At 31.7% G+C, this 13,253-nt stretch overlaps 1 protein-coding gene across 1 annotated transcript; it reads right to left on the reverse strand.

Annotated features, from left to right (window-relative positions):
• Positions 1 to 338: 338 nt before the first annotated feature.
• Positions 339 to 11,964, reverse strand: LOC131933119 (Na(+)/H(+) exchange regulatory cofactor NHE-RF2-like). The gene is made up of 5 exons (XM_059289930.1): positions 11,475 to 11,964; positions 5,620 to 5,759; positions 4,036 to 4,336; positions 3,621 to 3,667; positions 339 to 3,313 (listed from the first exon to the last, which is right to left on the reverse strand). The coding sequence occupies exons 1-5, from the start codon at positions 11,854 to 11,856 to the stop codon at positions 3,116 to 3,118; spliced, it is 1,068 nt and encodes a 355-aa protein (XP_059145913.1). The 5' UTR covers positions 11,857 to 11,964; the 3' UTR covers positions 339 to 3,115.
• Positions 11,965 to 13,253: the final 1,289 nt, after the last annotated feature.

Genomic DNA, 13,253 nt, shown 5'->3' on the forward strand with positions numbered 1-13,253 from the left:
TGGCAACTAGAAAGATAGACTACCTTCTTTACAGACTAGCTCACTGCCGTGTATGTGATCCCATGCCTCACAAACCAGCAGGCAGATACACCAAACAGTTTACTTAAGAATAAATAATTTGTTTAAAAACAAAAACAAATTGCGATCAAGCAGGTAGGAATGTGTCTGGGCATATACTATATACACAAGCTTGACCAAATGATAGGTAATTAATTATACAATATTATATTGATACATACAAGGCACATCTGTAACCTACCACATACTACCACCAATCATTGTAAAAAAAGATGGCTAAATAAAGTAGCATGGCTACATGGGGGGGGGGGGGGGGGGGGGGGGGGTATAAAAGTGTTGGTTGGTTAATCTGTTAATTTGTCGTCACATGTTCATTAGAATACACTGATTACAAGCAGAATAAGAATACCACATCTAAATTCATTGTATTAATTATATCGGTACAATATCCCAAATATAAATTCAAAAAGTTTGTTTTTTTTTTTAAAAAGAAAATGCACACACCACTATGCATTGCAAATTTTTCTTACAAAATTTCAAAAATACATGTTAAATAATTTATATTAAGAAATATTTTTAAAAACTAGAATGTGTAAGTTTTAAATAAATGCTTGCCATGTAGAATAAAAAGTACAATTTCGAGCAAAAAGTATTTGAAAATTTAAAAATCGAAGTATAACAATAATTGTTTCATTTCTTCTAGTTACTCTGTTTAGCAGATTTCTAGCACTATATTTAAACAGCTTACAATTTTAAAAAATCTGAGTATGTTTCAATGAATGACAAATGTATTACTTTTTGTTGTAGCTGTCCTGAGAGGGTTAACAATGTGTTTGTGTTACTGGCATGACAAGAACATTCCAGAAAATACTGCAATAAATCACAGGCCACAACACATATCAAACAAGTTATAGTCATTAATAAAAATGTTTTATCTCTTCTTCAAGATCTCAATGTTAATGGGTTTAAAAAAAAAAACCATTGAAATTTAAAATGTGCCTCAAACCCACAAAGAAGTAAAGTATCAAATATTTTTAAAATAGGTTTTTCTATGATCTCAAGCAGGGCAATACATATATCATCTAAGTTATTCTACTAGTGACCCTCTTAGGGTTAATATTTATAAACTAAAACAAATTTTAGCCCAACCAGCAATCATAAAAATACCTTTCTAAACTCTTTATCCTCAACTCCAGATAATTAGTGTATTGTTGTAAAGACTGCATGCATTAACTGTAATCGTGAATGGCACCATTAATATATTCAGAGAGAAAATTTTTAAAAAAACGTACACACATATGTATGCATGCAGGGTGCAAGATGCTATGTAAACAAAGTTATTATGAAATACTTCAACTCTAAAACATTTCTTTAGGAATGTGTTAATAAAAAAAAATATTTACAAAAAAAAACAGTTGTTTCACATCTAAACAATGTGCCCACCTTCATAATGTCAGTGGAATCAGTTTAACATGATCATAGCAATAACAAGACTGAGCTCATTTCAAAACATTAAAGTCAAAATATTCAAAAAAAATATAATTAATGTGATTTTACAGAAACTTAACTCTACATTTAAAAACAGCATTTAATTTAAAAATAAAATAAATGAAAAAGTAAAAAAATCCTACAGGAATAATAGAGTTATGTGGAAATATAAAAAAAATATTGGTATACAGCTATTAAGTCTAAAAGTTAAATATTAACATACAGACAATGAATAAATAACCACTAATTAACATAAAGTCTAAAATTTTCAAAACATTAGGAATGAAAGTCTGGTTTTCATTTTACAATGTTATCCTTTTACTCCAACTGTTTTATTTATATAACTAACAGATTAACATAGAAGCATTACTTTTACTTAAGAGTTTCAAAAGAGATCACCTATGTTCTAATATCTCTTCTACATTTCTAGGAATCTGAAGGACCAAATCACTTTCATGCAAACAGCCTTTAACTTATTAAAAAGTACACCTTGAAAAATAATTGTTTACCGCAAATCTATGTTTTATTGTACTTGGTGGTGATTTCAAAGTCAGTTAATGCTGAAACAGGTAAAGTTTTAGTCAAATCCATGTTTTCTACAAGATTCTTCTAACACAGCAATTGCATGTAATCCTGATGCTAATAAAGAGGCTGAATTTACATTACTAACATGATAAACTGATTTTAAAATAAATCTTGGGTACACTGCTCCAGTAAGTAAACAAAAATCCACTAACGGGTTGAAAAAACTAGATGACTACAAGCAAAACTCACCACAGCAATGCTTATATATACTTATGTCCCTCACTTGAATAGCTGTCCATTTATATTATGCTGCTCATAGTTTAATCTATTTCTGCCATTCATCAAAACTACACCCAAAAATTATGGTTAACTAGACCAATACAATAACAAATATATCATTTAATAATGAGTTATAAACAATTGTAAATCTTTAGATATGAAAAATGAATGTAACAAATTTTACCTACTTAGATAATGATGAAGTATGAATGAGGGATGTACAGTAACTACAGCAGCTTACAAATGATAATGTAAAATAATGTTTTTTTTTTCAGAAAGCGCTTCATCTAAAGAAAAACTCTTTAAATAAAAGGAACCTCATAGATTCAGCAGTACAAAGGGACAGTATAAACCCCTACCCACCCCTTTAAAACTATTCCATTTATTTTTAATTAAGCTCAATTTTTTTTTATTATTTTAAGAAATAGTCGTAATCAAATTTGAAATTAACACTCAAATAATATGGAAGAAAATAAAATAACTTTAAATTAAACAAATACTGCCATAATGATTAGAACATTACCATTGTGAGTTCTGTAAAAAAAATACAATGGCTACTATTGAAAAAAATCTAACAACTAGATCTATATAGGCCTACCCCAAAAAAGTTAAATTTAAAATAATAAATATTTTAACACTGTTAAATTTTTCACAACCATTACCCAGTTTTCGTTTTAACGTTGCCACTATTATGCACAAAATACATAGCTACCTTCTCTTTATATGTGCATTCTAATACAAGATAAACAGCATACATTTTCACTCTGTGGGTGTCAAATTTCTTGTGAAAACCTTTTATGGGTGTTTACATTCGCTGGAACTCCTTGTATTTCTCTTCAAAAGATAACTTGTTCATACGTGGGTCTTGTTTTTTCTTGGACTTGATCCTTTCCTTCATCTCTGCTACTGATAGGTTTAGCTCTAGGCCATCAGCCTTGGTAGCTGGTGCAGGTTCTTTGTGCACCTTCTCTTTTGGTGCCACTGTAAACTCAGGCTCTGGTTCCTATTAAATGGATTCAATTTTTTGTTATATATTGAACAGCAATATAGTTCGTACACAATATATTTTTAAAACACTTAAAAGTATAGACATTTAAGTTTACACAAAAATCTTTTTTTTTTTAAATCTAGCTTGGTTTTATATTAAATATTTTACATAAAATCTATTTCCTGCATTACTCAACAGTTCATTAAGAATTTTACAATCATTTTAGCTATGGTTCCAGTAGAAATTTATTTTTAAATTTCTTCTCTATCTTCACAGTTTTAAATACTATTTCATGAAGCAAACTAATCCTTGTCACACTTACAGGTACTACTACTGGTACATGCGCTTTGACACCATTACTGCCATGTCCTAGAGGAGAAAATAATTTTTAAAATTATTGCTAACACAATAACCAGCTGAATTAAGAAATAAAATTCTCATTTAATAACTTTGAAATTACAGGGTGGTAGTTGTTTCTGGATTAAACACAACACAACAAACACTAAGTCTAAGAAAAGAATTTTAAAGTTTAAGAGACATGAAGATTGAGAAATAAATAAACGTCTCAGCACCAAGGGACCTAACAGAGTTTATTCCAGTTTATGGCCCCCCCAACGAAATGGAATTTATATACAAAATATATACTTCGAGATTCGCCTCCCCCCCCCCCCCCCGAGAAAAAAAGTCTGAAAGAAACACTGGATCTAAAGGATATGTCAAATATGTAGAACCTTTACCTGAATGATCAGTAGATGTTAGATGTTCAGTCTGAGCCATACTTGATGTAACGGTAACCCCCTTCTCCTTGTAGTGCTTATCTGTCTCCCGGTCCACAACTAACAGCTTAGTTTCACCAGGGACAGCCTTAATTCTGGCTATGACATCCGTGTGGGTCTCTTTCTCAACATTCACCCCATTCACCTCAATGATGCGGTCATTGACACGTAACCCGGCCGAGCTGGCAGGAGAGTTGTCGTCAACCAGACCAATGTACTGGCCAGGCTTGTCTTTTTCTGCATGAAGATTAAACCCATAGCCCTGAAAAGTAATAGCCAGGGGTTAAATTCTGCGTGAAGATTAAACCCATAGCCCTGAAAAGTAATAGCCAATGGGTAAATTTTATCTTTAAAATCTAATAATTTAATCCATATCGCCAAATTGCAAAATAACAGGTTGTTATCTTGATATTAAAATAGATTTCCATAAAAATTAAAATATAGGAACTTTAATTCAACGGCGGTAAAAACATCGGTCAGGTTTTTTTTTACAAAAAAAAACATAACATTTTAATAAAAAAGCAATTAGTTTTTAAATAATGACATAGCAGTAACATTCCTTTCGAAAATTTGGAATAAAGAAATAATATTACACAGGTAGATAATGGGATTGAATGAGAACATAACAGATGAATGAGAAATGTTGCAGTAAGTCAGTTTAGGAATACTGAATACTTTCCCCTGACAAGTATAAAGCCTTAGGTTAAAATTATAGAAGTCAAATTCCTAGCCCCTAAGAACTATGCCAAAAAATGTAAATAACACCTAATAAAACCTTATAAATGAATCTGTTCTTTGCCTAAACAATATTTTCCCAAAATTTCAAATGATAAATAAACCTATAACACTGGAAATCCTCAGTCTGGAGTTAATAATTGTATCATTACAACCTATGGTAGTTGCATAACACAACTGGAATAAGAATTTATTTTTAAATAAGCAAATAATGGTTGCCTTAAACTAACACAATATGACAAATCTTGGTATGAAAAGCCTTGAATAACCCCCATTACAAATAAAACTATAACTTGAAAAAGCACTTGTATTATAGGGTGTTAATTATCAAACCTTGAAAAATACTAGACAATGCAGAAAATTAAATGCATGTATTTCATACTAATTTTAAAAAGGGGCGGTTTATTTATCGTATTATGGTCTGTTCTTTATATGTTTCCTAAAGACCCTGTGTGTTAAATAAACAGGCCAATGTGATCACTTCCAAAACCAGGCTAGAAGCCAGAATTAAGACATAGTGCCTACATTCTTTTACCTGAGCCTAAGCACACCTTAATACCTGTTATCTAGACAATTATTTGTACTTAACAAGCTGAACAGTTTATCAAAACTGAAAAAAAAAAACCACTTCATATAAACACTACACCTAGATGACTAAAACAATATCAGACTATAAAAAAGGGACAGCAGATTCTAGCCCAAAGTTCTGGCTGGGGCTTATGTATGATAAGCTTAGTTGATTTTTTTTAACTATGAAATACCTATACAGCAGGCTAGTTAATCATACAAACTGTTTGTTTTAACTGTTACCTGGAAATGTGGCCATATTTTCAGATGACAGTATCGAGGTTTGTATGAACTGTCCTCATCACCATTACTGTAGAAGGTTGGTTTTGAAGCAGAGAAAGCAATAGGGTCATCATTTTCTTGGTTAGAATTGGAGTCTTCTTCTGAAACACAAGTACACACATGGTTCAAGTAAAGATGTTTTGAAACAGATGAAACAGAGCACATGTGCTGTCACAAATGCTAGAACCACACAGATAATAAAAATGTAATTAATGCAGTTTAATTATGTGTTTTAACTATCTCAAAGTTTTAATTAAATAAGACTTTCTTGTTATTGCAAATCTATGGAGGCCTAACTTCAATAATTCATGAACATATCCAATACAATTTTTTTCAGCGTTATTTTTATCAGGATTTTTAAAGGATTTGTTTTATGAGAAAGAGATATGAATATTGTGCAGATAAAGACATATATATATATATATAATGTATATGTATAATAATTTAGAAAAAGGCAATATTTTTATTTTCTCAACTTAACCACAAAACCCACCCACTTTAGGTGTAACATCAAATTATGTCAAGCATGAAAACTCTACATAACCCTGAGCATGTAAGCCATGGTTTAATTCATACACTGCTACAGTCAACATTCAATGGGAATTAGTCATGCCTTCACTGTGGAAACTACCATAAGCGAATGGTCAACTCAGGGTGACACCTGACCTAACAATGAATAAATGTATCTGTAATTAGAGGGTCATTGTTGTACACTTTGAATAGGAAGTAGTTGCTTTACAAAATTTAAATACCTCAAAATGTGAGTTCATTCTCTACCCTCAATACAAAAAGGCATACCAAGAAATGCAATAGTTTGCACATAGTTTAATGCTTTTATACTGCTTATATTTAATAAACTATCTCACAATCTAGTCTAGTGACCCAAACTATTATGCCTATTACAAACAAGATCTGGCTAATAATCCATTATTCCATGTCGAAAGGCATGGTATTTTAATTTAATATGGTAAGCTAATCTATGCGGATAGTGTAGTTGTTTTCTTTGAATCTGTCAACAGCTTCAAAATGGCTGTCTAAGTATAAAAAGAAAACTACCAATTGTTAAACATAACCACCCTCATAGTTCTAATCAAGTTTATAACGATGTTTGACTTTTAGTTTAGAAGAGTTTGAATATCTTCAGTTGTGATAATTAAATTATAACTGAGACAATAAATATTGAAATGTGAATAGGGTCTACCATTTGGATTAGGAAAGCATTTGTAAATTTACCACCAATAACTTGTCACAGCTTTTTAAGAAGAATCCAGTATTGTGACATTTGGTCTATAAAATACTGGTGGAACATATAAACCTCAATTTATGACACTGCAAGCCAATAAAATACTACAATTGGAGTATTGGTGCTACCAGTGTCAGGCAGTGGGCTTGGGAAATAGTTATCATACGTTATTAGTGGGTCTATTGTAATACACAGTGTAGTTTCAGGACAGAATATAGTGTTGGCATTCACATTGGCAATTTATTACTTTTATTATTAATAAATATTTAGATTAACACTAGAAAACTAACAACCCTTTTTCAATAGTTGATTTTGTGGTATTATAGAACATTTGTATAACATACATACCTCAATCTTTTTCGAATTAAATTTTCAAAAAAAAAACTTCAATAGACTTTGTGTAACTAGCGTGTCACCTGGGATTTTAAACCTCAATTATTGTTTTAGAAGACTTGTAAACAACTGAAAACCACACTTGTATACTTTTGATATTTTAACAAGTTTAATTATAAAAGTAAATTGGTTGTCTACTTGAAGCTGTTTTAAAAAACATTTCTTAAATCTGTACTTTAGTGTAATCCTTTGTAGTGCTGTGTATTTTTTTTTTTGGGTTGACAGGAGTTTGAGAAGTAATTTATAAAAATTGTGATTTTCTACAGCTTGTCCGATTTAAATACATGGCACTCAAAGTTAGCAGGGCTTCATTCAAGTGATTTTAGTGAAAATGCATAGAAGCTCAGGAGTTATTTTAATGATGAAAATTAGTTTAGTACATAGTGGGAAATTAATTTCTTACAGCTTTTGTTGCTACCATGTAATAATCTTTAGCCCGTCTCACTAAGTTTTGAATTGGTTTTTTTTCTCAAGCAGGCCTAAACTTTTTTCACTGCAAAGAATAGGCCCATTCAAAACATTTATAATAGAGACCCAAACTGAGTTGGGGTCTGAAATAATTGAGTTTAAAAAAACTTGACATTTCATTTCATGGCTGGCAAAAATAGTAAAATAATGGTTTCCTGTGATTATTCGATCACAATTATTTTATCATTTTTATAATTACTTTTGATTTAATTTTTTTTTAAAGCTACATCATTGTGACTAATCAGTATTTAAATAATAAAAAGAACCAAACTGTTTTACTTGACTCTTTAAAAAAAACATATACGACAATGCGTGAAAAAAAAACAACTAAAAATAGAGATTTTCTAACCATGAAGTTGATGTAGGCCTAACCGCATGTGTGTTTTATTAAAATGTTGGATGTTTTGATTTTAAAAAAGCACTGACTTCTCTTTACTAATTCTTTTATTGTTATTATTTGAGAAAATTAGAAGCGGTTTGATTAGAGTAATTTATTCACTTTTTATTTAAGGTTGCCTAGTTAGTATTGATAAGGAAGGAAAATGGTCCATGAAAAAATGCAATAATTTTTAATTAAAAACAGTCACAAAATTTTCTGGAACAGACCAGCAAATCATCCATTTCAGTTACTTTAATAATTGTATTTAGCAGAATTTAGCAAAGACTTGGAATGATATCAGTATATAGGCTTTTTGATGAGAATTTCAGAATGATTTTTCTATTAAAAATGTATCAATAATAGCTAGCACACTAGTAAACTAAGCCAATTTAGCATATTTTTACTTTCTGTACAAAGTCATTATTACTGAAAAAAAAATCCTAAGTCAGGTCAGCCTGTGGCACCTTCCACTGAACTTGACTGAAGGAAAAAATACTTGACCTGTGATCTTCATTAAAACAGAATTTACTATTGTTTTTTTTAATTAGTAGTAAAAATGTGCTTAATCTTACCCAAATAAGTAAGAAAAAATTGAAAATTAATTTTAATTACTGTAGTAAAGTGTGATAAACAGCTAAATAAACACATGCTTTCAGGGATGTGACCAGACCAGGAAAAAAAATTAGGAAATTTTCTTTGGATAATAACTCAATATGTTTTATCTAATTTTTATCGCGTTAAGCAGCTTCATACCGCAGTTAAGCAGCTTCATACTGTTACTTTACTAATTAATTGTTTAATGAAGTTAATATTTTAAATACAAGAAGTTTATGTTACTCTAAAATAACATTGAAAGTCTTGTCTAATTGCAATTTAATGTTTACCTTATAAACAACTTTTTAAAAATTACAATGTAACAAAAGTAGCAATTAAGTTTTATTTTACCATTCATTAAGCTAACTTAAACTGTACTAATCTAGTGTACATTCTAGAAGTACTATGTTTTCAATTTTTAAATAGGGGGCCTAATGCCTAATATTCTTTCAAAGATAGGATTGGTAAAAATATTCGTCTTCAACTGTAAAGAGCCTAGATTAAGATTAGTTATAATTTCAAAGTTTTAGGTTCATGTGATGGAAAAATGAAATGGACCAGGTTAGCTAAAATTAGAAAGGGTCTGACGTGTTAATCAAAAGTTAATCATTTTGATAGCCAAGCCATATCGATATTTATGTTGTTTTTTTTTGGAATAAATGTAAATTGTTAGGGGTCATCCACGTTTTTTTTACGATATTTACCTCCCCTCTCTCCTACAAAAGCCAGACCCCCCCCCCTATAATGACGTCACACCTCAGCCAACAAATGCTCCCCCCCCCCTCCTCGAAATTAATTTGATTTTTTTTAAACATCGTTTTTTTTCTAAAATATTGACTGAGGTCGACCAAAAAAGGGTATTTTATTCAATTTCTATTACAATGTTTTACAACAGTTTTCTAATAGAGGCTAAAATACAGTTGTTTCTAACATTACTTTTTTTTTAAAATACAAAAATATGACGTTGCACTATCTTACGAGTGTGACGTTATTTATGGAAGACCTCTGAACTTTTTTTTTCTTCCACAAACAAGACACGATCGTAGTCACGTTGAGTTTAGTATTTTTTTTTAATCTGTAGGCCTACGAAGCATACGTATTGCAGGAACAGCTATTTGAAATTGACTGTGACGTCATTTTTCCCCCACAAGCAGTACCGAACACGTACTTGGGGTCAAGGTGAGGTCACAAGAGCCACCGTTGCTATGAGGTGGGGCGGGTTGGTCTAGTCCTCATAGTCACCTTTTGCAAGGATTTCAATATTAATTTGAGATTGCGAAATAAAATAGAATCAGAGAGAAACTCTAGATTTAGGCGGGTTAAAATACCGATAGGTAAATTAGGCTATATCGATAGCTAGATTACCAGCCTTAAGAGATGTATGTTTCATTTGAATAACTGCATTATTTTAGATTACCTTTTTCCCGTGTTTTTGATAAATAGTTAACTGAAAAAATCAGCGGAAAATTTGAACTAAAAAAAGTGTGCTTTGAAAAATTCGAAAGTCCGCCGAAATTCCGAATCTTAATCTATATTTAATCTTGATCTAGCACCGTCAGACCTAGCGCAATCGACCAATCGAAAAGAAATGCGCATATTCCAGTGTCCGTTTGACCTAAGTACAGTAGTTGTCGATTTAAATTTAAATACGAATAAGTGGAATGAGCATGTCGGCCCTTTCCGTAGAAGACATTTCCGTGTTTTTTCCTAATTTTTAAAATTTCGTAAAAAATCGACAAAAATTGAAAGTCGGCGGAAAAATTCGGCGAAAATTGAATCAGCGGAGGAAAATCCCAACGAAAACGGAAAAATCGGATTTCCGCTAAAATTCGGAAAAGTCACATCCCTGATGCTTTCTTGAGGGGGTGTGGCACATCGCAATTGGAACTTTATAATTCTGTGTTTTATGACTATATTTATACACAATCAGCATGCTATTGAAAATTGATAACGGGTCAGTATACCAAGTTACAAAACCTGCAATCGGACTAATAATTCATAATTTTATTTTAAAAAATAATAAAAACGATCATCAATGAAGAAAGCGTAAACAATCTATTTTTAGGTATGACATAAAAAAACAGTCATAAATCTAGCCAAATTATTGGATTCTTGCGCTGCACACTTTTTCCCGCGACTCGTTTTCACCAAAAAAGATTATAATAAAATGGCATTATTGAGGGGTGATCATTACCCACGAACACATCTCATAAAACCCATATATTATTACCAGTTAATTGTAATGTGTGTTAGATTAATACTTTAAAGTTTAGGGTTCACATATGCTGGTTTACCGTCCAAGCGATATTTCAGAGTTATTTAATTTAAAAGACAAGAATACATAGTTATTTTCACTTACGCACCACTTGCGAGACAAAGAAATTAGGTCAAAAAAGTTCATATGGGAATTCTTAAATAAAAGACTGAAATAGAAACGGATAGTTCCGTTTTCTAAAATTAACTATGGCATCATAATCAACAGTTTTATCTTTATACCGTTTAGTGAAAGCGAAACTGGTCGCCATTTTAGTAAGCGCATGAGCCGTGAGATGCCACGAAAATGACAAACCGGGAAGCGTTGAATCGAACGGCCTACAGTACAGACAAAAGTGAAACAAGAACCAAAGGTCCAAAAGCTTCCCTGGTTAGGCCTACTGTTTATTTTATTATCTCTGTCTAGCATCATATTGCTACATAAATGTAGTAGACCTCTAGAACTACATAGATTCTAGTACATACCTTTTTTGTGATTGTGTTCTCGCTGTGCAGTTAATTTTCGAACTTCTGGCAAGTCTCCTCTTACAACTTTTTTCTGTTCCTTGTACCAATTGTCAGATGCAGTATCAACCACCAAGAGAGTTGTCTCCTCTCCACCAGATTTAATTCTTGTAACAACTTGCTGATGATTTTCATTTCCAATGTTTATACCGTTTACTTCAACGATTCGGTCACCTTCCTTGAGCCCTGCTTTTTCAGCTGGAGAGTTTTCGTCAACTTTTCCGATAAACTGCCCAGCTTTCCCTTTTTCAGCGTGAAGATTAAAACCATAGCCCTGGAATTCTGGCCATTTTACAACATGGCAAAGTCTAGGACGAAACTCTTCTGGAACGTCTTGACTCATTGTTAAAAAAAAACTATTCTAAAACAAAATACTAACGATAAGGAAAGAAACACCTCCCTACCACAATAACTTTCCAAGTTGACGGAAACAATATGGCGTTTTCTGAGGAATAAGTGGCCAGGTAAAGATAAAGATGTTGGTGATTTTCTTTTTTTTTTTCCAGTAAAACTTTTTAAAAGTAGAATCTAAAAAAATTCATAAAAAACGTTTTAATAACAAGCTTTTATGTAATGATGCACTAAAAAGTAGAAAATAAATTATAGACTACTATTTAAATAACTATAATGAAAAGCGTGGGTCACTTTAGTATCTATTGGATACCTTTACTAATGTTAAGGAAGACACCCACGCTTTTCTTTATAGTTATTTAAATAGTAGTCTATAATTTATTTTCTACTTTTTAGTGCATCATTACATAAAAGCTTGTTATTAAAACGTTTTTTATGAATTTTTTTTTCAGTAATTTACATGTTTTATCTACAATAGAGTTACATGACTAAAAACCATTGCGCGCCTACTGAATATCACGTTCAGTAGGCGCGCAATGGTTTTTGAACGCAGCCATTACGTGGTCGTGATGGCGCAGCTATTGATGACGCGTGTGGTGTGGTTGGCTAGACATGCCTACTAATTCGGTCCAAATTTTAATTAATTCATAAAAAATCAATTAGGCATCCAATTAAGTCAAATTTAGTTTCAGATTGCATTGTCTTCATGTCTTGACCCACGTGCCAACTGTGAATCGTGTCGGTCAAGTAGAACTGTCCGAATTTTCACTCCTGCGTTTCCGTCTAGACTGACGACAGACAGAGGAAGTGAGTTAAATAAAAGCTTGTAAAAAAAATTCATAAAAAACGTTTTAATAACAAGCTTTTATGTAATGATGCACTAAAAAGTAGAAAATAAATTATAGACTACTATTTAAATAACTATAAAGAAAAGCGTGGGTCACTTTAGTATCTATTGGATACCTTTACTAATGTTAAGGAAGACACCCACGCTTTTCTTTATAGTTATTTAAATAGTAGTCTATAATTTATTTTCTACTTTTTAGTGCATCATTACATAAAAGCTTGTTATTAAAACGTTTTTTATGAATTTTTTTTTCAGTACTTTACATGTTTTATCTACAATAGAGTTACATGACTAAAAACCATTGCGCGCCTACTGAATATCACGTTCAGTAGGCGCGCAATGGTTTTTGAACGCAGCCATTACGTGGTCGTGATGGCGCAGCTATTGATGACGCGTGTGGTGTGGTTGGCTAGACATGCCTACTAATTCGGTCCAAATTTTAATTAATTCATAAAAAATCAATTAGGCATCCAATTAAGTCAAATTTAGTTTCAGATTGCATTGTCTTCATGTCTTGACCCACGTGCCAACTGTGAATCGTG

The sequence above is a fragment of the Physella acuta genome, unplaced genomic scaffold (genome assembly GCF_028476545.2).
Source record: "Physella acuta isolate Inbredline_101_S28 unplaced genomic scaffold, ASM2847654v3 ptg002370l, whole genome shotgun sequence".
In the NCBI taxonomy this organism is placed as follows: domain Eukaryota; kingdom Metazoa; phylum Mollusca; class Gastropoda; family Physidae; genus Physella; species Physella acuta.

Excerpts from the sequence above, each read along its gene's own strand:
- LOC131933119 (XM_059289930.1), bottom strand. The coding sequence starts at position 11,856 with ATGAGTCAAGACGTTCCAGAAGAGTTTCGTCCTAGACTTTGCCATGTT. Across the intron at positions 3,668-4,035 it reads AACATCTACTGATCATTCAG|GACATGGCAGTAATGGTGTC; the intron begins GTAAAGGTTCTA and ends TTTCTCCTCTAG. Across the intron at positions 3,314-3,620 it reads ATGTACCAGTAGTAGTACCT|GAACCAGAGCCTGAGTTTAC; the intron begins GTAAGTGTGACA and ends TCCATTTAATAG.